This window comes from Pezoporus occidentalis, unplaced genomic scaffold, assembly GCF_034315485.1.
Source record: "Pezoporus occidentalis ecotype Australia unplaced genomic scaffold, CSIRO_AGI_Poc_V1 ctg202, whole genome shotgun sequence".
Classification (NCBI taxonomy): Eukaryota; Metazoa; Chordata; class Aves; order Psittaciformes; family Psittacidae; genus Pezoporus; species Pezoporus occidentalis.
Window position 1 is genome coordinate 913,833 of NW_026913879.1, and position 22,927 is coordinate 936,759.

The following is a 22,927-nucleotide window of genomic DNA, read 5'->3' on the forward strand; positions in this document are numbered from 1 at the left end:
GGGAGGAGGCAGGCCTGCCCCAGGGGTGCAGCGGGTTGCTCGAGGGGAGCATCTCCTCTCTTGGTGCAGACCCCATCGCTGCAAGCAGCCGCTGGGCAGGCGTGTAACTGCACTTCACTCCTGGGCAGAGCAGCTCGAAGCAGCCTCCTCTTGTACACGTGTGTCCCACGCACATGCATGTCGAAGCTGCCTGCATGGCACCTCTGCAAGCCACCCCTGACCTGGCCCGGCGCAGGCACATCCTCACGCAGACAGACGCTTGGCAGTGCTGAGCAGTGCCTGCACTCTGGTACCCACCTCTGCCTCCGAGTTCCTGGTGCTTGAGGAGTTGGAAGGGAATTTATTGTGCTTTTGGGGGGCTGGCTGTTGTTTTCAGTTTGTTTGTATTTTTTTGCTGTGTTGTGCTTGTTAGTAATGTTTCTGCAGCTCCTGTTTGCCCTTCCCATCTCAGTCCTGTCCTTAGCGTTGTCTGAGTCTTCCTAGGGTAGGGCTGGTAGGTCAGTAGGTACCCAGAGGGAAGCACAAAGGCAGCACTGAGCTGAGGGTTTCGTATCAAAAAGAGTTAGGAACAGCCCATTGGTATCAGCCCAAGCTTAGGAATGGTTGAGTCTCAGTGGAGGGATAGGATAATGCTCGATCCAGCATGGAGGGACTCAACACAGAGCACTTCAGCAGCAGGTCCCTGAATCAGCTCTTAGTGGTGCTCTTGCAGGAGGGTCTGAAGGTGTTCAAGATCTTTTGAGTGTTCCCAGCTTCAGCTCAGCACCAGTTTGGGTTTCTCTGGGCTCAGTGTTCTATACTGGGTGCAAACAGGAGCTCCCTTTGGGAGTGTTCAGGTTGGCTTCTTGGAGCTTGAGGTGGTGATGTGAGATCCAAGAGAAAGAGCTGAGCTCCCCCAGGTAAAATCTACATTGAGATGAAAATAAAGATACCAGGTTGCGGCCATCCAGCTTAGCCTGGGTGCCAGGAAGCAGCTGGAAGTGCTGTTCCATGTGTTTCCCTTGCTGGGTATTTCTCCTTGTCCCCACAGGGTAACAGAGTCAGCTGAGGGCACTTCCAAGTGATGGATAGATGGGCGAGTGTCTTCACTGACCCTGCTGGTTTGGTCATGCTCTACCTCTGGTCTAAGAGGCTTGTAAAAGGTAGCTCAGACGTGCAAACCTGCCACTAATGCTCTGCTGGGCAGAGGTCTGCACATCTCTAAAGGGCTTTGGCCAGTCTGGCTTTAGAAAGATGTCACCTTTCCTTTATGGGTTTCTCTAGGCAAAGAGTTTTATCCAGCTCAGTGACTCTGCTCTAGAGCTTGTAAAGCAGAGAGAGGTTTTAAAGGGTTTGGGAGAGTTTGTCAACTGCCTCCCACAGAATTTTGCAAAGAGTTGGGTGAAGATGGAAATGGAAAATCAGAGCTTGGAGTGCGTTGGTGGTGATGGAGAGATTGTGGTGCAGCTCGTAGGGAAGTGCTGTCTGAACTGAGGGAGTTTGAATTCTGTACACTGTGGTTTAGAAGAGGACCTGCAGGCTCTTCTCCAGCCAGAGGACCCAGAAGCAGAGCCCCTGTAGTGTCCCCAGCAACGAAACAGAGAGGGCATGGGAGCGTGTGTGAGCATCTCTGCAGCTCGGAGAGGGGAAAGGCCAGCACATGTTGGTATCGTGTCCTAGCCTGAGCAGCACAAAAATAACTTTTCTTTTCCTCTTCAGATTTATGTTGTTTTTTTTGTTTTATTAGCATGAAAGTTTTAAACAAGTGTATATTTTATTTCTTTATTTTTTACTGTTTTCTGCAGATTCTGGTCTGAGCAGCCCTCTCAGTGACCCTGAGTTTGACTTTGAAAGTTAGTTCCTGTGTGTTTTTGTTCCTGTTGGTTTCATTTCCCCCCCCATTATTAGTTTTTTCTCTTCTGTCGCTTTCCTTTTCCAGTTCTGTTTTGTTCCTGTTATTATTAATACTTATTTTTTGCCAAATTCTCTGTATTCCCGCAGTGTTTGCCCATCTCATCCCCGTTTCTGTGCCATCTGTTTGTCTGAACTGCGCTTCCAGTTTTACAGTATCAAACAACAGGCCTTTTGCAAGACAAGGGTAGCAGCAGCAGCAGAATAGAGCCCCAGGTAGCAGCGTGGGACACTGCCCATCCTCTTGCTCTTTCAGGAGAAAGACCTCGGGTTTGAGGCTTCCTTTTCCCCCATTGACAAAGATGTTTCGTTTCTGAAGCTTGGCTAAATGTCCCTCACGGGCAGGAAGTGATCTTTGTGTCCCAGTGTGTGAGCGCTGTGTGTGTGCCTGTGCTTTTGTGTCCATTGCTTCTTAAAGCAGGGAAAGAGAAGAGCCAGAGCTGCAGCTGAGGAGCCCCTGTCTTTTTGTGGATAGAGCCGCACAGGCACCTTTTTGTGTCCGACGAGGAAAGAGCCATTTCCCATCTGTGGCAGGTGTCTGTTCCTTGGCATCGCCTTATTCCAGGAGCACAAAGACCAGAGGCCTGTCCGTGGTCCTCCTCACACCCTGGTTTCACGCAGGAGGCCATCCAGGCACAGTGGCTTTGCAGGGATAGATGGGCTCTGGCCCATGGAACAGATGTTAGGGTGACGTTGCTGGCAAGTTGGCTGCTGCACAGAGAATCAAGTCTTTTGTGATAAGATTAGAGAGACTCAAGTGATTGAAATGTTCGATGAGACTGCCTCTGAAAGACTTCATCCCATTAGAAGCCAAGATCCCAGCTTTGCTGGGCGGGTTTGATTTTATTGTTTTAATGCTGAACAGGGGGGTAGATGTGAGCTGACAAATGTGAAGTCGCAGCTGCTGCTTGTGCTCAGAGCTGGGAGGGCTGGGATGTGTCTCCGAATACTTTAATCCCAATATTGATCTCTTTGGGGTTGAGTGCTCCTGTCAATACTGTCCCAGTCCACCTGCCCCCTCTCCTTAGAACAGAGGGGTCTCTGTGGCTTTTCCAGCCGCACTGATCCTTGGCTGACCCTCAGCCCATGGCAATGGTCCCTCTGCCCCCATGCTGCTGGGAGGCTGGCAGCCCTGCAGGTAGCCAGGAGGCCACTGAGCAGAGGAGCCCGTGTGCTGGTTCCCTTCATCTCTGCAAAGTTATTGAACTAAAGCAGACCAAAGGGGAGCTGCTGCAGCTGCTGCAGCGGTGCCGCTGGTGCCCCAGGGAGCAGCGCTCCTGGCTCGTTTCGTATCGGGCTCCTCCTGGACATTAATGGGAGCCCCCGTGCACTTGGTGTTTTGACCGGGAAAGCCTTCATCCCTGCCGAGGTTTCCGGTCCTCTTTTATTCTAAAGGGCCCCAGAAATGGGTCCCACCAGGGGATTTCTGTCTTTAACAGCAGCGGAACAAGGCAAGGGCCCATGTGCTCACAGCAAAGAGGCAGAGCTGGCTGGCAGGAGCTGGTCACAGCGATGAGTTTTCCTGGAGCTTTTATGAAGGAAACTTGTGAAATGCCTTCGGGGGAGCATGAGTCCCGTTCCAGATGGGCACAGTGGGCCTTTCCCATAGGAGGGAATGCCATACTGCTCCCTGACTTCTGAGCCAAGGAGGATCTGGGATTATTTTCCTTGCTGGGGCTCTCTGTGGATATTTTTCCTTCCACCCCGCGTGGGGTTTCACATAGCTGCTGTGTTCTGAAGCAAACAGCCTCCAGCTTTGTGCTGCTGGGCCAAGCACTGCCCGGCTGCCTCCAGCCCAGGGGGAAGGAAGTCAGGGAGAGAGATCCACAGAGATCTGGAGGCAGCTTTTGTTGGGTTGCCAGAAGTTCTGAGTCGTGTTTGGCTTTAATGCTGCAGCTCAAGGTGTGCTTCCTGCCCTCTTCAGCCCTTGCTTTCAGAGGCAGAGGGACACACACTGAGCAAAGTGCTTATGATACTCGCTTGGTTTGGGCTCTCAGCCAGGGTGTTCTTCCCCTCCCGCATGGGCAGAGACAGGACCGGTTCTTCCAACCCCCCAGTGTGCATCCGGGGCTGTGGTACTGGGCTGGATGGCAGCCACCTTCCAGTCCAGGGTGAGAAGCAGAGGAGAAATCCTTGTCCAGGTGCAGTGGGCTACAGGACACCAAGACACACTCGGAGCTTTCCGTCCATGAGCAGGGAGGCACTTCCTGCCCTGATCCTCAGCAGCTTAGAATGGAGCCAGGGCAGGCTCCGGAATACTTCGGGGTTGGTTTTGTGAGGGTTTTCTTTGTCTGTGCCCCCCTGCCCCTTCTATTCAGAGCCAGTTTCCTCGTGCCTAGTTAGCCACAAGATGCCTGGTTTGAGTGGTGGCTACGCTGAAGGTCCAGTTAGCTTAGGAGAGCCCTGTTGGAGTGGTGGCTCACTCTGTGCAGACTCATCCTGTCCCCAGGCCTGGGGGAGGCAGCATCTCTCCAGAAGTCACTGTAAAACTGCAGATGTCATGCTTGCTTTGCCATCTCTGTGCTGAGTTTTCAGAGTATCTGACCATGCTGCTGCCACCGCCGCTGCTTTGTCACACACCAACACCCACGGGGCTCGAAATTCTCCCTGGCTTCCATCTCTTCTCCACCCCTGTCCTCACTGGGGGCACTGCCCAGGGCTTCTCGGCATGCTGCTGTCCTTGCCTGTCCGCTGTCACTCGCAGCAGGATCGGCTGGCAGACAGCATGGGAAGCCTCTGGAAAAACATGATCCAATGCAGATGAGCAAAGCACGGAGCGCTTTTCCACCTCGTTTTCTAGCGTGGCTTTGAGAGGGGAGGATGGGAAGGATCCCTGCTCTTCCCAGAGCTCCAGCTGCCCCTCTGGGAGCAGGGTGTGCAGATCGCACTTCAGACTGAAAACGGAGGCGCTGCTCAGCCCCATTCGTGGGGGGACGCAGCGTGACCCTCCAGTGTGTCTTGGAGGAGAACAGGTCTGCTCCCTGGCAGTACTGAATGCATCAGAACCGGCACAGTGGAGTGCTGGTGAGGGTTGCAAGGGTGAGCCAGGGTCAGGAGGCATCGGTCTCTGCAGCAAATTGCTTCCCATCACTTAGTCTGAGAAGGGGCAAGAGGATCTTTTGCCTCCCCATCCATCACAAAAGGTAATGGCATCCCCAGCAGAGGCTGTGGCAGGGCTGGCACAGCCTGTCCTGCAGATGGAAGAGGGTGAGGACAGAGCAGCCCTGGCCATCTGCAGGCTGTGCTCTAGGAGGAGCATCATCCCCCAGCCGTGAGCAGGAAGAGGAGCCAGTACTTCCCATTCCATACCTGGTTGTACTCTCGGGGCAGTGAAGCTCAGACCACCACGTCCACGAGCTCACCAAGAAGCTTACAGAGCCAGTGGCTGTGCAAAGGACAATTCCCGAAAAGCCTCCCCTGCTTCCCCCCATCTGCATTCCCTTCCCCTGCCCCACATCACCATGGTTGGCTGGATCCCTGCCCCTTCCCTTCTTTTGTGTTGGAGTTGGTTTCTGATCATTGCGGGTGCTGGAACATTTGCTGCGTAGGTTCCTCTGGCAGCGTTTGCTCATTTGAAGTCCACTATTGGAATCGCTCACACGCATCTGCTCTTTGGATTTTCCTTTTTGGTTTGCTCTGATTTACACATTGAAAACGGGGCCATCACGGGAACACGCTCATTTTACTGGTTTTATGATTTCCTTGGTTTTGATTTGTTACTTCCAAGGACACAATTTCGAGCCCTGAATTCTTCTCTTCTAACCTCCCTACTTTCATTGCAGATCTTACATTGTAATTTATTTTCCTTTCTTGTTTCTTCTTTCTTATAATGTGTGCAATGGTGGTGAATTTTAGGTATTATTAAATGAGATTCTTTTCCTGCTGTCTTGTCTTTTAGGTATGCTCAGCCACCCACCAATCCCCGTTTCCGAGCTGGCTGAACACACAGAGCATCTCAAAGCTAATGATAACCTGAAATTGTCCCAAGAGTATGAGGTATGAGCAAGAGTGAGTGCTGTGCATGGCTTTGCAGAGCTAGGAATCAGGGAATTCAGCAAGGCCCTCACCCACATAAACAGAAGGGTTTAGCTCATAAAGAAGCTATATGTGTATTGAAAATGAAGTCCTTGCTCAGTGCTTTGCTCTGTTCAGTTCCAGATCAGAAGGAGGTTTGGCCCATGAGCCAAAGAACAAGAATCTTGGGCAGGGTCCGAGCTCCCTTCAGGAAAAGGGATGCATTCCTGGAAGGTGGCAGCCAGACAGATGGGATGGGGAGTTGTCCTTGGGGTGCCTGTGTCTTAATGCGGAGCACGGAGAGGACCGAGCCAAGGAATGTGATACCCGGGTTCAGATAGCTGAAGGTACTTGGGAGGAGCAGTGAGTCCTCCACAGCTGACACCATCAGCAGCCACGGAGATCAAGCTGAGAAAACAGGGTGATTTGTGCCTTCCATGTCCTGCCTGGATGCTTCGTGCTCTCACTGTGTCCTTCCTGCTCATGTTTAGTTGCTCAGTTTTGCTCCCACAGTGACCAGCATTCCCAATTGCTATCCCAGGCTGTAAAATTCCCACCTTGCCAGGGCTAAGGGGCTGGGCCAGCCCCAAGGCAGCCTGAGGGGGGGAAGGTGATGAGCATCATAGCCCCCTCATTGCCTCTGCCAATGCATAGCACAGCATCCTTGTTGGGAAGGGCTGTGTGCTGGCACAAACGTGCTCCTGTCCGCTCCTGGTTCTGTGGCTGCATCAGCACTGGTTAAATCCCAGTGGTGCTGCTGGGGCCACTGGTACGTGGGCTGCTTTCACTGCAGATTGGCCATATGACTGAATGTTCTTTGTTGTTGTTCAAAGACACCAAATGCCCTGGTGTTTTCAGACTGATAACTGGTCTCGACTGCCCCGTGCTGTGTGCAGGCAGAGAGCAAGGACTGGTTCTGGGATGGTTTCTCCCTGGTCTGACTTGCAGACATCATCATGCGTGAAGCAGCTCCATCCTCACGGCTCTGCACCCACTGGGAGGGGTTTTGCTCTGCTGGGGTCTTCCACCCCGCGATGGGGTGCAGGGGGAGCAGCAGGCTCTTAATATGCTCTATCCAGATTTCAAAGGCTGATTTGCATAATGCAGTATCCCAAGTGCCCTGGCTTCATTCCAGCACAACCTCCTCTGCTGGGAGAGCCAGAGCTAAACAAACATCACTAATGAAGTGAGCACGAGGCATGATGAGAGGGATGGAGAGCACGCAGGCACGTTACAATGGGATAAATACCTGGTAGTTAGAGATGCTCCGCAGCAACAGGAGGACATTTTGTGAGGTGGTTTTGTGCCATCACTGGGGCTGAGCTGTGCCTGGGGAGCTCTGGGTGAGCACGGGCAGGGAAGGGCAGTGGGTGCACGGCGAGGGATCAGAGGGATGAATGCAGGTCGGTGTGTGCAGGACCCTGTCCCAGCATCCAACAGTGGCAGGGAGAGGGAGAGCGAGCAGTGGGGAAGTCAGCTCTGCACGTTCCTGCCAAGCCTCCAATTGAGGCAAACCCCAAGGGCTCTGCAAACTGATGAAGGAATTAAGCCCTTGTTTTATTTAATTTGCTGGCTGAGGATTTAGAGGTAAATGTAATTAACCTAATTTCCATATCTGGGACAGATGGACTTTAGAGGGGGGGAAAAACCCAACGCAACCGCCCAAACCTGGCATGAATCACCCAGACAAGAGAGAGGATTTTTCTGTCCAGTGCATTTCACTGAGTACTCCTTCATCCCTTCCAGGAAAAAGCCATGTTGATTCCTTTGCTTAAGGCCAGGGTCCTTACCCCTCCTCTGTCCAGGCAGACACGCTCCTCACATGCACCCTGCCAGGCTCCATGGTGCTTCCTCCCTCCTTTGGACCTGGGAGACCTTCAGCACTGAATTGTGGCCCCAAGTGATGCTTTCTCTGCTGTCTCTGCTCTGTACAGAGCAGCCAAGTCCCTTCCTGCTGCCCATGACAGCGAGTTTTTTTCCCTGATGTTTCATATCCCATTAGCACATGTGGTTATAAACCTTGTCCTAGCTTAATCATCTTCTTCCTAGGTATTAGTACTCTCCGAGACACTGGTATATTTATGCCCGCTTAATGGTTGTTCAGTTTAACCATGCACAGATTGAGGCTCTTCATCATTTCATAAATATATCCTGATGTGCTTGTGCCTGTTCTCTCCCCTTTGCTGGCCGTTTATCAGCAGGGCTGTAACTAATCCAGTGCAGAAGTAGGCTCCGGGGCCTCTGTATTGCAGCCTGGAATTACACTGATGCTTCTGCCACCAGGTTGCACCATGCCAGAGGGGGAATTGTGTCAGGTACCGCTCTGGGTGCACTTGGGACCAGGGGAGATGGGACATAAGCACCATGTGCCACCAGGCTGGGGCCTTTCCATGCTAAAGATCAGTTCTTGAGGGAAGCAAACAGTGAACGCTGCGTTCCCGAGCTCCGTCCTCAGAGCCAGGATCTGTCCCATATGGAATGAGGCATTGAGAGCTTGATTTGCTGCTTTCCCCCTCTCTGACTCTCATTTCTCTCCCGCTTCCTGCAGTCCATTGACCCTGGCCAGCAGTTCACCTGGGAGCACTCCAACCTCGAAGTGAACAAGCCCAAAAACCGATACGCCAACGTGATTGCCTACGACCACTCGCGCGTCATCCTGCTGCCCATCGAAGGTACTGAGCACCTCCGCTCCTGCGTGGTAGCACCTGAAGTTGCTGCAGGGAAACGTGTGGCAAATGCCCTTTCCCCTTCCCTGCTACCCTCTCCTTATATTCTCTTTGCATCTCCCTGGGAGCTTGGCAAGGAGGAGGCACCTCTCTGAAGCAGGCGTTGGTTAAATTCTGGTGGCTGCACGCTCCCTGTAGTCCCGCATCCCAAGAGCTGGTTTAGCGAGACACTCTCTTCCCTTCACTTGTTGATCCTGGCTCGATGCATATCTAACAGGAAGCATTCAGCCACACAGGGCTTCAGAGGAGCAGGAGCAGGAGCAGGTCAGTGGGTGGCAGTGAACGTGGAGCGTTCCTGTAGAGGGGATGAGTGAGGAGTAAGGCCAGAGCTAACCGCGCAGTGCGGGTGCCAGCAGCACCGCAGAGGTGGGGTACTGAGGGGAAGCTTGCTCGCTGGGCAGCTCCAGCTGCAGTCCTGGCCCCTGCAAGGCTCAGCAGAGAAGGGGTCCGTGGTAGCCTCGTAGGTCAGAAATTGTTTCCTGAGGGATGGTGCAGGCAGGAAATTCACAGTGGATTTCACAACTCGTGGCCCTTGACAGAGCTGCTCTGGTGCGCGCCGGGCTGAGAGGGGGCTTTTGGTGATGGAGATGATGCAGTTGAACAGGGCACGTGCTTTGGATGCTGCTGCTGAGATAATACTTTAGATCCATCGTCTCGGGTTGTGTGTGGCTGTGCTGGGCAGATAAAGCATTTAAGACTGGTCTTGGGTGGCCAAGAGCTGATCATCGAAGTAGAGAGGCTATGGGATGTCCTCATAACCCCCTGCTGAATGGAAAGGTTAACACAGAAGCCTTCCTGACAAGGGAATTGCTGGAATAATCTCCCTGTGCCGAGGTAGTGCTGAGGGCCGTGGAGAAGTGGCAGAGCTGTTCTGAGGTAACAACAGATCGTGGTGATCTGCCAAGAAGCTGCACAAATCTGGTTTGGTCCTGTCTGCCATTGGGGGGTTTGAAACTTTTCTGACTGTGAAGATGACTCTGTTCTGGCTTGGTTTGATTCTGAGATTAATATTGTATGAGCCAAGCAATGGCTCTAAAAAGTTGCCTTGTCATTCAAGGGAAAAGAACAGAGCACAAGTGTAGAAGCAAAGGGCTCTTTGGGCTGGTCTTGGCTCTCAGGAAGGAGCTGGATGCAGGCAGCAATCCCATCTCTGCCCAGGTGGCATCGTGAGGGACCGATGGTGCAAGTGTGACTGGCCAGGGCTTAATTTTCAAGCATCTGAGAGGTTCTGAGATGCCTTGGCTGCTGTGTTCATCCTACCGGGCTGTGTTTTATGCTGAGGGCTGGCAGATGAAAGGAGCTGGAGGAATTGGTTGTTGCTTTCTCTTTGTTTTAAAGCTGGATTTGTCAAGGCTGCAGATTGCTGCCGTCTGCTTGGTCAGGAAGAAGCAGTGGCTTTAATTCTGGGACTTCTCTGTCACCCAGCGACACATTGCAGGGGCTCGTGGCCACCATTTGAAGTCACAGAGTGGACCCGAGGGGGCTGGAGAGGAGATTAATTCCGGAAGCTCATCCTTGATGAGGTTCCCGCTGCTGCAGCGCGGTCGCCTTGCCCTGGAGTCTGAGCTCGGGCAGGAAGGGGGCAGGGAACCCTCCAGAAATCTAACCAAAAGCCATTTCTACCACAGCTGAAATCACCAGGCACCCTGGAGGCCTGGCAGGCGATGGTGTGGATCGCTCCTGGCCAGCCGACGCAGCCGTGGCCCTTCCTGCAGCGGGATGGGGCCCAGCAGCCCCATCTCATCATGGTACCGCTCCCCTCCTGCTGGCTCCCCTGCAGGCAGGAGTTAAGGGCTCAGTGCAGAGTTAACCACAGGGGAGCAGGAGCCTGCCCCTCGCCAGCAGCTCCTCGGTGCCAGCCCCGGGGCTCTCTGAAGCTCAGCCCGAGCATCGGCGCTTGCCAGGGTCTGCTCTCACTTCAGAGCTCTTTGCTGCCGCCACGGCCCAGTCACCCTCCTCGCTCTGGCAGCACCTCCTGCCGCTCATCTCGAAGCCCTCAGGAGAGGACATGGGCGAAGCAGCTGTAACTCAATAGCCTGGAACTCGTGAATGGGAAAAAGCCCACTCCTAGAAAGGACAGCGGGCAGCTCAGAGCAAGTCAGAGGCTCTCATTTCAAAGCCTTTCCTGGCTGAATCAAGCCTGCTTTTATCCCTTGCTTTGCCCAGCTGTAGCTCACCACCTGGAATTAGACTATGGACAGCACAGTGCGTCAGCCAGCTCCGTTTGCCGGGTGCTCTGGGACAAGGACTTAGTTTTGTCCTTTTGGGACCAGAGAAGCAAGAGCCCTGGACCAGGACTTTTGCTCCTGTTAGCACACCACTGAGATGACCGTGATTTCAAGGTTTGAGATTCGGTCTCTTTAATGCCTTGTGCAAGCAGTTATTTGTCTCCCTGCAATGCAGACCCTCGAGGCAGGAGCTTGAGCTAGGAGAAGCTTTAAGCCTGTTACTCCCAGCTGTGATTCTACCCCATCGAGCCACAATGTCTCCAGTACTTTTGCAGGGGGATTCTCTGTACCAACATCTCCTCATGCTTCCAGCTATATAGAAAGTCCTGTGCAATTCACTCACTTGCTTTTGCTCTGGTCTAATGCAGGAATTGTGGGCAGTGATTACATTAACGCCAACTACATTGATGGCTATCGGAAGCAGAATGCCTACATTGCCACGCAGGGGCCTCTGCCAGAGACCTTTGGAGACTTTTGGAGGATGGTGTGGGAGCAGCGTTCAGCCACTATTGTTATGATGACTAAGCTGGAGGAGAAATCACGGGTAAGATGCAGGAGAGGGATGACTGGTTAGTCATAATCCTGGGGGATTGGAGGGTAGGGCTGGGGAACAGCAGATCCCTTTGATCTGCAGCCCACATGGATGTCAGTGGGGGATTGCTGCTGCTTTGCCAGCACCCTAAAAGTCCCGTGATTCATTGCTTTGGAAAAAAACCCAAAGCATTCACCCTGGAAAGCTGCAGCCTCCTTTGCAGTTCCAAGAGAAGAGGACACTCAATCCCACTGCATGCTTTGTGGGTCTGTCTCCGAGTTAATCATGTGGCAAGTTTCACATTCAGTTCTCTTGTTTAACAAGCCCCAGTACATTCACTCTGGTCTTCAGGATCATTCCAGTCTATTGTCTACATGATTGATGTGGTGCATCAAAGCTGTGCTTAGCAGGAGCTTTTCATGCTGGGTTTGTCCCTGTTGTGGAGCTCTGGACAGGCAGTTCTTGTGCTTCCCTCCCCTTTGCGACCTGGGCAGCACAGGATGGTTCTGGAATGGGCCTCCCCTGCAGGGTTTGTTCAGCTCTCAGCAATGCCTCTTGTCTTGCAGATAAAGTGTGACCAGTACTGGCCAGGCCGAGGTACAGACACCTACGGCATGATTCAGGTGACGTTACTCGACACCATTGAATTGGCCACGTTCTGCATCCGAACGTTCTCCCTTCATAAGGTGAGCTTTAGCCTGGTTTTATCTGGGGCTGGGCTCCCTGTACCCGGCACGGGCAGGGCATGGCCTGTGTTGGCACCTCCCATTACTCCCGGTGCCCTTCTGTCTGTGCAGAATGGCTCCAGTGAGAAGCGGGAGGTTCGCCAGTTCCAGTTCACCGCGTGGCCTGACCACGGTGTTCCCGAGTACCCAACCCCGTTCCTGGCCTTCCTGAGACGGGTGAAAACCTGCAACCCCCCTGATGCTGGTCCCATCGTGGTGCACTGCAGGTACTGATTTCCTTCACCCCACTCTTGCACGGCGCCGTCTGCAAGGGAGGCAGCTCGGGGGGATGTGGATTTGCACCTAGGAGATGGGTGCAGTCTCCTGGCGAGTGCCCAACCAGAGCTCTCCTGTCCCAGGCACCATCTGAGGAGGCTCCTTGGGGTCTTCACTGAGTGCAGAATTCCCTGAGCTGATGAGCGAGGGGTTCAGTTTGCACCAAGCACTGGGCTCGTGTTAGCAGTGGGAAGCAGCCCCTGCTGTGCTGGTGTCTGGTTTGTGTAGGGGTTGTTTCTTGTCACACTGGGAAAGGAGGAGGATGGATGTGACCTAGGAAGCTGCTGGGTGTCGCTGCAGTGGGTGTTTGGGAGGCAGAGCTGCTGTCAAGAAGAGAGCTGACAGTGACTGAAAGAGGGGGTTTGAGTGCTGCAGCCACTCTGAGGATGGCAGACTGGAAGAGGCTGCTTTGGGCAGGTATTTTCCCTGATTCAGTTTCCAGCCCAAGAGGAATGGCTGCAGCCTCAACTTGGATGCATCCCCGTGTTCTCAGGCAGGTGTGGAGGAACCTGCAGCTTACTCTGCACTGGGGGAAGACATCTGAGTTCTGTACAGGCTGCTGGGGAGCCAATGCTGCCTCTAAACAGGCTTTGTAAGTGGGCAGCTTATCGCTAACCTTGCAGAAGGCAATTGCCACGTGCCCCAGAGGCTGACCAGAGAGCTGTGAGCTCACCCCGTGCGGAGCCCAGCCCCACATCAGCTGCTGAATCCTTGCCACAGCTCCAGTCACCTGCCTGAGCCAGGCGCTGGTCTCCTTAACACAGACGAGGGGGGCTCCAGGAGGAAAGGGGCTGCACTGCAGTGGTAAAAGGAGACCCTTTGTTAACAGCAGCAGGTGCCTGGCCCCGCAGAGCCCTGCCGAGGCACAAATGCCATTTCCACACAGGTTTGATGTTGCCCCCACGCACAGGCACACTGAGGAAGAGAGGTGACAAACGTTACCTGTTACAGCATCAGCAGTGTCTCGGCTGCTGAAGGTCTGAGTGATTAAAGGGGCTTTTTGAGCCCTTGGGTCAGGCCAGCCTTTAGTTCAGCCCAGAGCCCCCTGCCTGGAATTGTCCTCAGTGGGTGTCTGGTGGGAGACCTCTGTCCTGAGGCTGTCACAGGGCAAGAGGAGGAGAAATGGGGAGGGACAACAGGCACAGCACCAGGGGCAGCTTCGCACCTTCCATCAGTACCTGTGGTTCCTCCCCAGGCACTTCAGTGTCTCTTGGTCACCTCTTGGCCTCGTGCATCTGTTTGTACCCTGTGTTTACTGCAGCCTGTGGCACTCGGGGAAGGGGAAACCCTTCCTCAGGGGCAGAACAAGCCATTGCTTCATCCTCTGCCCTTCCTTCCCAGCGCGGGCGTTGGACGGACCGGCTGCTTCATTGTGATCGATGCCATGCTGGAGAGGATAAAGCATGAGAAGACAGTGGACATTTACGGGCACGTCACCCTCATGAGGTCACAGCGCAACTACATGGTACAGACAGAAGACCAGTACAGCTTTATACACGATGCCTTGCTTGAGGCTGTTGCTTGTGGCAACACAGAGGTCCCAGCCAGGAATCTCTACACCTACATCCAGAAGCTGGCACAGATCGAAGCCAGAGAGCACGTGACAGGCATGGAGCTGGAGTTCAAGGTAATGGTGGGTGCTTGGATGGGGACAGCAGGCCCTGGGGAAGGCTCCGTGTTCCCCACAGGAGCGTTGTTCTGCTGGCATCCGTAGCACACAGGGAGCCTTTACAAGGCCGATGGGAACTTTCATGTTAGCGCAGTAATTACTGTTCTGACTTACGCTGCTGCTGCTCCCGGGGGGCTGCTCCGGTCGTTGCCCACTGAGGGTGAATTTGCTCCCTCCTTGCATGAGGGGGGTTTAAGTTGTCCTCTGGGAAGTTCTGCTCAGGGCACGGCTCGGGCTCTGCCCCACTCCCTTCGAATAAACAGGAGGCCGCAGGACAGCGCGGTGGGACACGGGGGGCAAGCGGGCTCAAGCCGGAACCCAGCAGGTGAGCAGTGGTTGTGCTCTGCTTTGCCCGCAGCGCCTCGCCAACTCCAAGGCTCACACCTCCAGGTTCATCAGCGCCAACCTCCCCTGCAACAAGTTCAAGAACCGCCTGGTGAACATCATGCCCTACGAGACCACCCGCGTCTGCCTCCAGCCCATCCGAGGGGTGGAGGGCTCCGACTACATCAATGCCAGCTTCATCGATGGCTACAGGTAACCAGCGCCTGGCCGCCCACCACGCTCTGGGAGGTCTCTGGGTACGAGTCCAAGGATGCAGAGGTGGGAAGGGCTGGACTAGCTCTTAACAGGGAGAGTCAGTTGTTCGGTTCCATGCACGCAGTGGTACAATGCTAGAGGTGAATTCCCGCTTCCTGACGGCCAACAACCCCCACACAGACTCAAATAGAACCTTCTGATCAGCTGTATTCCCTGTGATATTAAAATTACTTATTCCCTAAAAGAAACCAAAGCCTTCTCCAGCTGCAGGTCCTAAACATAGCGTGCGAGTGCGGGGTGCACTGTGCCAGTGGGAGGTTTCTAAAAACAGATGAGCTTTTTTGTTGCTTCTGTATGACTTCTGACAGCTTCCCACAGGCAATCCATGCCCCGAGCTGCAGCCTTCCCCTGGTGTGCTCAGAGCCCAGGCACCTAAAGCTGAGCCTTAACTGAGGCAGCAACGCAACCCCACGTGCACGTTTCTGCACCTTCTTCCATCCAGGAGAGCCTGCTGGGAAATGTAGTCAGGGACAGCCCGTCAGCACCAGAGCCACCTCCTTGCCCTGGTCCTGTTCCTCCCTAGCATTCCCGTTTGATTTCCTCCTCTCCAGCCCTTGCATGCGTTTCCCAAAGCTTCTTCCCAAGCAGCCCTCCCCACGCCACTGACCCAGCGCGGGGTTTGGGCTCTCCTGCAGGCAGCAGAAGGCTTACATTGCCACTCAAGGGCCCCTGGCAGAGACCACGGAAGATTTCTGGCGGATGCTGTGGGAGAACAACTCCACCATCGTGGTGATGCTGACGAAGCTGCGGGAGATGGGGCGGGTGAGTGCGTGCCGAGGAGGAGCAGGGGGGAGGCTGCAGCACAAGGGCTAACGGAGCCCTTCCTTTGCCCTTGGCAGGAGAAGTGCCACCAGTACTGGCCAGCGGAGCGCTCGGCCCGGTACCAGTACTTCGTGGTGGATCCCATGGCTGAGTACAACATGCCCCAGTACATCCTGCGGGAGTTCAAGGTCACTGATGCCAGGGTAAGTGGGGCGGGATGTGCTTGTGAGGGTTGGGGCTGGGCTGGAGTGGTTCCAACCCGTGCAACAGGGGAGGTGGGTACAGAAAACAATGGAGTTTGGTGTGGTTTAGCTCTCATAGGAAAGACTGAGGTGTAAACACTTCCTCTGTGACACAGAGTCTGGGATTAGCATCAGTGGAGGAGAGGATTAGCATCCCATTAGTTGCAGTGAGGAAGAGCACACAAACACAGACTATACTTGAATATACTTGACTCTTCTTACAGATGGAAAGTAGTTTTGTAACCTGTGCTCACTAATCACAGTAGTGACTCACTCGGGTAGAGCCGTACCCAGCTTCTGGTTTTACCTGCAGCTTATTTGAGATGAAAGCAGAAAACAGCATCTCTCCAAACAGCCACTACAAACCCCAGGAGCCTCTGCACCCTGCGGCAGATGCGTGGCACGGAGGGGAGGCACTGCTACTCATACTCAAAGGGCCACATTCCCTCAAATCATTGTAGATTCAGTGTCAGATTTCTCATCCAAAGGGACATCTCAGAAGTGTGTTTAGCAAATGGAACCCTCCCTCTCAAAGCAGGCTCCTGCTTCGGAGGGTGCCGGTTATAGAACCTGCTCACTGGAGCTGCAGGGTTGAGGAGGAGGATGCCTCCTCGGTGCCGGCAGGACAAGATTTATCCTCCTGTCAGCTGCAGTTCTGACACCGTGGCAGCTCCGGCTCAGGATTGATGGAGAGGCCACGACCTCACCTTGAATGGTCCTTTTGCTGCAGCCTCCGTGTGTGCAGGTTTCCAGTGGGCAGAGCTCCCTGCCAGGAGCACAGCTCAGGACTGACAGCCTCAACACGAAACAGCTTCAGCGCTGTGGGTCCCGGTCACGCACGCACCCCTCCACCTGCCTGTAACAAACCGGGTCGGGTTTGTGCCCCTCAGTGAGGCAGCAGCACCGGGGGGATTCTCTTGCCGTGTGTGGCCGGGCTGTTTGAGTGTTGCTGTTCCCCCAGGACGGGCAGTCCCGGACCGTGCGGCAGTTCCAGTTCACGGACTGGCCCGAGCAGGGCGTGCCCAAATCGGGAGAAGGTTTCATCGATTTCATCGGCCAGGTCCATAAGACCAAGGAGCAGTTCGGCCAGGACGGCCCCATCTCTGTCCATTGCAGGTAGGCTTTGCCAATGGCCACATCCCGTTGGGCTCTGCATGGGAAAGAGCAGAGAGAACTCAGATCCCGGCGTTCTCCCCCTCCTTCCCCAGCCCGTCTTTGGGGCAGATTTCTGGGGGTGTCTGGAGGGGGGGGGGTGCCAAACGCTTCTGCCACCCCACCTCACATCCCGTCAGGCCTGGGCACTGCCCACAGGGCCTTTAGCCCTTTGTACCTAAGGGAGAGGCATGAACTGCTGATGCTCTGAAGGAGATGGGACCCACACTGTTCATCAGTAGCTGACCTGCAGAATGAGAAGTGTTTTGTACCAGTCTTAACCTAGTTCTGCACCTCTGCCCCTACTGGGGGGTATTTGCTGATAGCAAGAATTGTACCTCCCATCCCCTGGGTGGGAGAATGGAGGCATTCTGCACAGTCTGTAATTGAAGAAGCCTGATGCTGCATAGTGGGAATGATTTCCACGCTGATGCTGGTCACCACTACCCAAAGCTTTTGAGTCTTTATTTTATTCCACTTTCTCCACCATGCCTTTGGGTCACCCACTCTGGCAGTTCCGCTCTTTCCTACCTCCAGTTCTCACATGGGCATAAGACCCAGCTCAGCCATGGTGTAGCCTCAGCATTAGAGCACCATTTGCACACTGTAACGTTCAGCTCCCTTTTTGCCTCCCGTTCCCGCAGCGCTGGCGTGGGCAGGACCGGAGTGTTCATCACGCTGAGCATCGTCCTGGAGAGGATGCGTTACGAGGGTGTTGTAGATATTTTCCAGACAGTCAAGATGCTGCGAACACAACGACCTGCAATGGTGCAAACAGAGGTAAGGGCACTGGGGCACCCATCCTGCCACAGCGAGAGCGGCTGCAGCCAAGCCCCGCGCTGCCCTGGCTGAGTTGGAGCCTGTGTTTTGCCTTCCTAACCAAGCCCAGGCAGAAACCTCACCTGAAGCTTGCTCAGCCCAGGCTGCTCCGAGCTCACCTCAGCTATGAAGTCTCTTAAAGCTTCCACCCCAGCTGCCAGCCTCGAGTCCTCCCTCATCCCCACCTCAGTGCCTCCAAACCAGCCCCCAGTCCCAAGGGTTCCTGGGGGGATGATGGGTGTCGAGGAGATGCACAAACAGTAGAGGGAAGGGGTTTCCTTCCCGCATAGTCTGCAGCTCTTTGGGATTAAAAGAGCCTGTGCCTGGTTCCTGCCCAGGCAGGCTGGAAAGCAGGGCAGGGAGCCCGAGGAGCTCTTGCAAACCTCTGAAGCTGGTTCTCTTTCCTGTCCATAGGATGAATACCAGTTCTGTTACCAGGCAGCTCTGGAGTATCTGGGAAGTTTTGATCACTATGCAACATAAAAAGCCATCCGTTGTGCAGACTTTACCAACCACTTAAGTCCTGGAAGGCCTCTTTTGACCCAGGAGGAGTGCTTGAACTTACAAAACTGAATCAGAAGAAGTACCTTTTCATCTGGACAATGCACTGGGGAGCAGGGGGAAGGAGTGAGAGGAACACCCCTTCAGGAACTCCATGTTGTAACCTGGACCGTGAAGAGGCAGCTCAGGAGGTTGCTGAAGGACTGCTTTAAGTGGTGACCTGCTCTTGTTACCTCACGTGGTGTTCGCTGGGGAGGACGTACAGACAGCGGGAGGCAGACCCGAAAGCTAAACCCCACCTTGGCGACGTTACCGCTGGAGAAGGGAAGGAACCGACTTTGGTTACACCATTAGAGTTCAGTTCATTTACTAATCTAGTTGGCAGGCTTTAAAGGAAGTCACTTGCAGAATTGAAGGGGTTCTGTAAAAGACAAGGAACTAAATCTCAACCCTTAGGGTCAGGAGTTCTTCTAGCTGGAGTCTTAATAACCTCAGTATCAGCACTGGGATGATTCTGGGCTTACAGGCACCTTGCAGCCAGCCCCTGCCCCGCGCGAGGTTTTATAGCTCACCTTTGGAATACTTGGAACATTCCTCATTTCTTCTAATTCCAAAACTTCTTTTGTAGGATACTGAAAACCCCACACAGCGAGAGAGGCACGACCCCAGCCCTGCCTGGGCTCCGTGCCCCCTCCCTCCCAGTGCCACAGGTAGAGGTGGCAGCTCCCGGCTCTGCTCCCCCTTTTCAGCACCTCCAGCTGCCCCTAAGGCATTCACCTGAGCAGAGCTGGGCCCCCCCTGCCCCTTTCATTGCCCACTCACCCAGCCCCAGCGCTGCCCTCCCACTGCAAGGAGCCCAAGGAATTCACTTCAGCAGGCGCCAGCTCCTGGTGCAGAGACCCCAGGGCTGCCCCGGTGCCGTCCCAGCCCGCGCCCATTGGCACAGCTGTAGGAGCGGGTGGGAAAGCCCAAGTGAGATGGTTCCAAGGCAGATCCCGTGAGTGGCTTTCTTTAAAGCATCGATGTAACTGTAACAAGTGACATTACCTTTTTTTTTTAAATAGTGTATTTTTTCCTTTTTTTTTTAAAGAAAAAAGACAAAGAATATCAGTCAATGAATTTAAAAAGAAAAATTTGCTTATTTGTTCATATTCTGTTCAAAGACAGTCTATTTTTTCACTGTAGAAACGTTACGTGTAATGGCTGTGATATATAAAAATGCAGTGCAAATTGCTCCTTCGACATACTGCTTTTCTACCATTGAAAAGGTTGAACTTGCTCATGTCAGAACAAAAACGTCCTTGCTGGATTTCCTTATTTTGGGGTTCTTTTGGTTTTCAGACACATCCCATGGCTCTGGAGGGGCAGGCCTGGAGGTGGTGGCAGCGCCAACCCCGCTCCCCTTCGCCTCCGGCTCTTAACAGGGCCGGGGTTGAACTGGGGGATTGAAACCACACCGGGGTCTTACCGAGGCCGAAGGGGGGCTCAGCACAGGCAGGATCGGACCGTGGATGTTGTGCTGTAGGGAAGAGCCCACGGCCGTCCGGGCGCGGGGCTGGGGGGAAGATGCTCTTGTGCGTGCACGTGCTGAGGAGGGGTCCTGGGGGTGCCCGAGGCCAGCGCTGCCCTGAGCACTGCTTTGTGACTTGTCCTTTTTTATTCTCCAAGGGGTTAACCCTGGCCAGCAAGTGCCACCCAGACACCCCCCCCCCCCCCACGTCCCGGTCCTGTCGTGAACTGAGAGCAAACCCAGAATGGAATGAAAGGCTTCTTCGAGATTTTACTTCTTATTTGTGTGAAAGTTGCCCAAATTTCTAAGTCTGTTGCAGCAAAATCTGACTGGACAAGCTGGGGGGAGGGGGGAGGTTTTTTTCCTTTGTATGAGAGCAAAGTGCTGTTGCTTTCACACTGTTCTTTCAAACTGAAACAGTAAGTGGTTTTCACACCACTGTGTATGTAGATATATTGACTTTGTATTAAAGGAAGATTGTCTGAAAGGCCTGAGTGCAAACCTCTTTGTTGGCAGGAGCGGGCACCCACCGCTGCAGTTGCTCTGTGTGATGCAGCCACTGCAGGAGGCTCATTGCTGGTGCCCAGGGCCAGGGCTCAGCCGCTCTCCCTCTGTTGTGCTTATGCTCCTCCTAAAAACAGGCCCCCTTTGGCAGCCAGGCGTGACTGCAGAGGGTGGCCGGGACCCACACCGCGATGGGGCGGCCGAGTCAAAGCAGAAACTGCTGCCTGCTCAATGCCAGCTGCAGCCGGCACCTACTGACCCAAACCAAACCAAACCAAACCATCACCCCAGCAGGGCTCTGCAGCAGCTCCTGCTCACAGGGCGGCTTGGTCCAGCCTCAGCTCCCTGCTCCATCCCTGTTAAGACACAAAGGAGCTGAGCAGGGAAGGGCCAGGGAGGAGGCCAATGGAAGCATTCTCCACCAGGTATTTCCCCCCTCCCTTTTACCAGCCCAACCCCTCTCCCTGCTCCAAGAGCACCGGCAGCATTTGGGCTCCAGCCTGAATTATAATGAGCAAGATACAGCACAGACCCAGGATCCACCTCAGGTGAGTGGGGTTACATCGCCTTCAGACTGCAAAGCTCATTCCACCACCCAAGTCAAGCACCAGGTTTTCTGCTCACTGCTGAAAGCACGGAACCATCTGCACATCCCAGCCCCACTGATGCAGCCTTTTACCTGCGCACACAAACTGCTCAGCTCCCAGCCTGCAGCTTCTGAACGTGCTGGACCCACGTGCTGGGGCCTGAGGATGTGCCTGGTCCAACCCCGGCTGCAAAGAGAAACCAAACCTGAGTTCTTGCTCTCAGCTCAGCCTGCACCAGCCTGAAACCTGGCACGCAGCTGACTTCCCTTTGCTTTAATTACACACTAAGTGATGCTCCATTAATGCCCATTTTCAGCAGGGAAAACTCTTGTTTCTTATTGATCCAAGGGTCTTTTTGAAATCTCTGTCTCCCTCCTCTGTCTTTAATATGAGCTCTGACAGGCAGCTTTGACAGCAGCTTTGACAGCAGCTTTATTAGCGATGCCAGCACACGGCGGAAGGAGTAAATCACTGCAGGTGATGTTTTTACAGACAAGGACTGTCACTGGGGCTCGGGATGTAAATGGATACGGTTCCTTACAGAGGATCAGGGTTAAAGCTCATACAGGGGCTTTACAAGGAAACCTCAGCTGCAGAGCCCTCCTTCATTAAAGGGCAGAGAAACATCGAGACCGGAGCCAAACCCATCACAGTGCAGGTTCTCCTTATGGAGAGTCCAGGCTCTATTTCAGTGTTTGCTCCAAGCAGCATCCCATGGAGCGGATGCAGCCGGGAGCATCCCTGGCCCCACTGCTCCCATCACCGGGAACCCCGCAGCTGAGCCCAGTGTTCCTGCAATCAGGAACTGACTCACAGTGTTTCTGCCATGGTTTATGTGCAAACCCTGATGAGCTTTTAGCCCAGGGTGAGGAATGTCCCTCACAGCCCTCGCTCTGCTCTCCCTTTAACACAACTCCTGCTCCATCCGAAGGTCAACCCTGAATTACTCCTCCTCTGCTCGAGCGCAGCTGCTGGAAGCCACCAAGCCCCCTTGTGGGGCCACTGCGGCTCCCAGACCCCTTCCTGCCCCACGCCAAGCCCACCCTGGCCACCCGGCCCCATCCGTCTGCTGCGGGACCATGAGCAGCACCCGGAGCCCCGCAGCCACCCCGGTGCTGCTGCATGGAGCTGCAGCTCCCACAGCGGTGGGGAGAGGGGCTCAGACCGGAGCAGCAGAGGCGGTGCCTGGCAGGGAAAAGCCCTTCTGAGGGGGTGGGAGGGAGCAGGCAAACCCAGCTGCTGCAGCAGCCCTCAATGGCAAACCACGGAGGGGGTCATGTGCAAAAGCCTCCGTGCCTCTGCACAACCCCAGAACAAAGACTTGAAAGTGGCTGTGATTTACATTCCAGAGGAAAAGGAAAAGCCTTTCTTGGTTTACAGAATTACCCAAGTGGCAAAGCAGTTCCCAGGCCAGGAGGTGTTCTTCTGGTTGCAATAGGCTTTAATTAGAGGAAGAGAAGCAGTAACGGACTGAGAAATCAATTCCTTCTCCTCAATGAGACGGTTGCAGATTCCAAGTCGGTAATTGAACAGATGTACAACTGAAATGGAAAAAGTAAATACCCCGGTAGGCACGGAGAGAACTTCCCAGCACGAGCAGCTCATCCACGGGGATGCAGGGAGATGGGTCCCGGGGGTCTTCAGGAAAGCACAAGTTCACTCACTCCCACTGCAGTCACACCAGGCGCCCCGTGCCCGTGGCTGTGCAGAACTCCTGCCCCTCGGGAGCAGCCCCCGTGCTGCAGCACAGGAACCATCCCAGCAGGGGCTGGAGAAAAAGGGTCTCAGAAAGGAAAGAGCCCTGCCCGGCACACGAGGCAGGCCAGGGAGGGAGCGTGCAGCAGAGCCCCTCTGCTCCTGCTGCTGTTGGGAACATCTCCGGGGTGGAAGGGAGGGGGGTGCTTGTATTTTAAACTTGTATTTCGGATACAGCAAGCACAGAACACAGAGCTCTGAGGATGCTGAAGAGAACTCCATGCTGGAGACGAAGCAGGGCTCAACCAGCCTCAAGCCCTCAGAACGAGGTGGTGATTGCTTTAACCTCCGCCGTGCACAGAGCCCAGCCTGCCTCCTGTGCTCGCCATAACTGCCCACCATCACATCAATCACATCACCACAGCACCTCAGACCTGGGAGACAGCTGAAGCCTGAGCTACCTGCTGTGATCCTGTTTATTAGCAGCACCTCTTT

The 22,927-nt window shown here is 54.3% G+C and overlaps 1 protein-coding gene across 9 annotated transcripts in view; it reads left to right on the top strand.

Moving 5' to 3' along the window:
• PTPRS (protein tyrosine phosphatase receptor type S) overlaps nt 1-18,979 on the top strand; it is a 170,624-nt gene extending 151,645 nt beyond the window's left edge. For 7 of the 9 annotated variants that reach the window (XM_062618735.1, XM_062618729.1, XM_062618730.1 and 4 more), the window contains 13 exons: nt 1,785-1,832; nt 5,789-5,886; nt 8,453-8,576; nt 11,227-11,402; nt 11,957-12,076; nt 12,188-12,342; nt 13,733-14,018; nt 14,419-14,597; nt 15,296-15,422; nt 15,500-15,625; nt 16,626-16,780; nt 17,461-17,596; nt 18,050-18,979. In XM_062618735.1, coding sequence (XP_062474719.1) covers nt 1,785-1,832; nt 5,789-5,886; nt 8,453-8,576; nt 11,227-11,402; nt 11,957-12,076; nt 12,188-12,342; nt 13,733-14,018; nt 14,419-14,597; nt 15,296-15,422; nt 15,500-15,625; nt 16,626-16,780; nt 17,461-17,596; nt 18,050-18,118 — 1,799 coding nt within the window. In that variant the 3' untranslated portion in view covers nt 18,119-18,979. The remainder of the gene's footprint in view (nt 1-1,784; nt 1,833-5,788; nt 5,887-8,452; nt 8,577-11,226; nt 11,403-11,956; nt 12,077-12,187; nt 12,343-13,732; nt 14,019-14,418; nt 14,598-15,295; nt 15,423-15,499; nt 15,626-16,625; nt 16,781-17,460; nt 17,597-18,049) is intronic. The other 2 variants (XM_062618731.1, XM_062618732.1) reach the window with 1 other exon arrangement.
• Nucleotides 18,980-22,927: the final 3,948 nt, after the last annotated feature.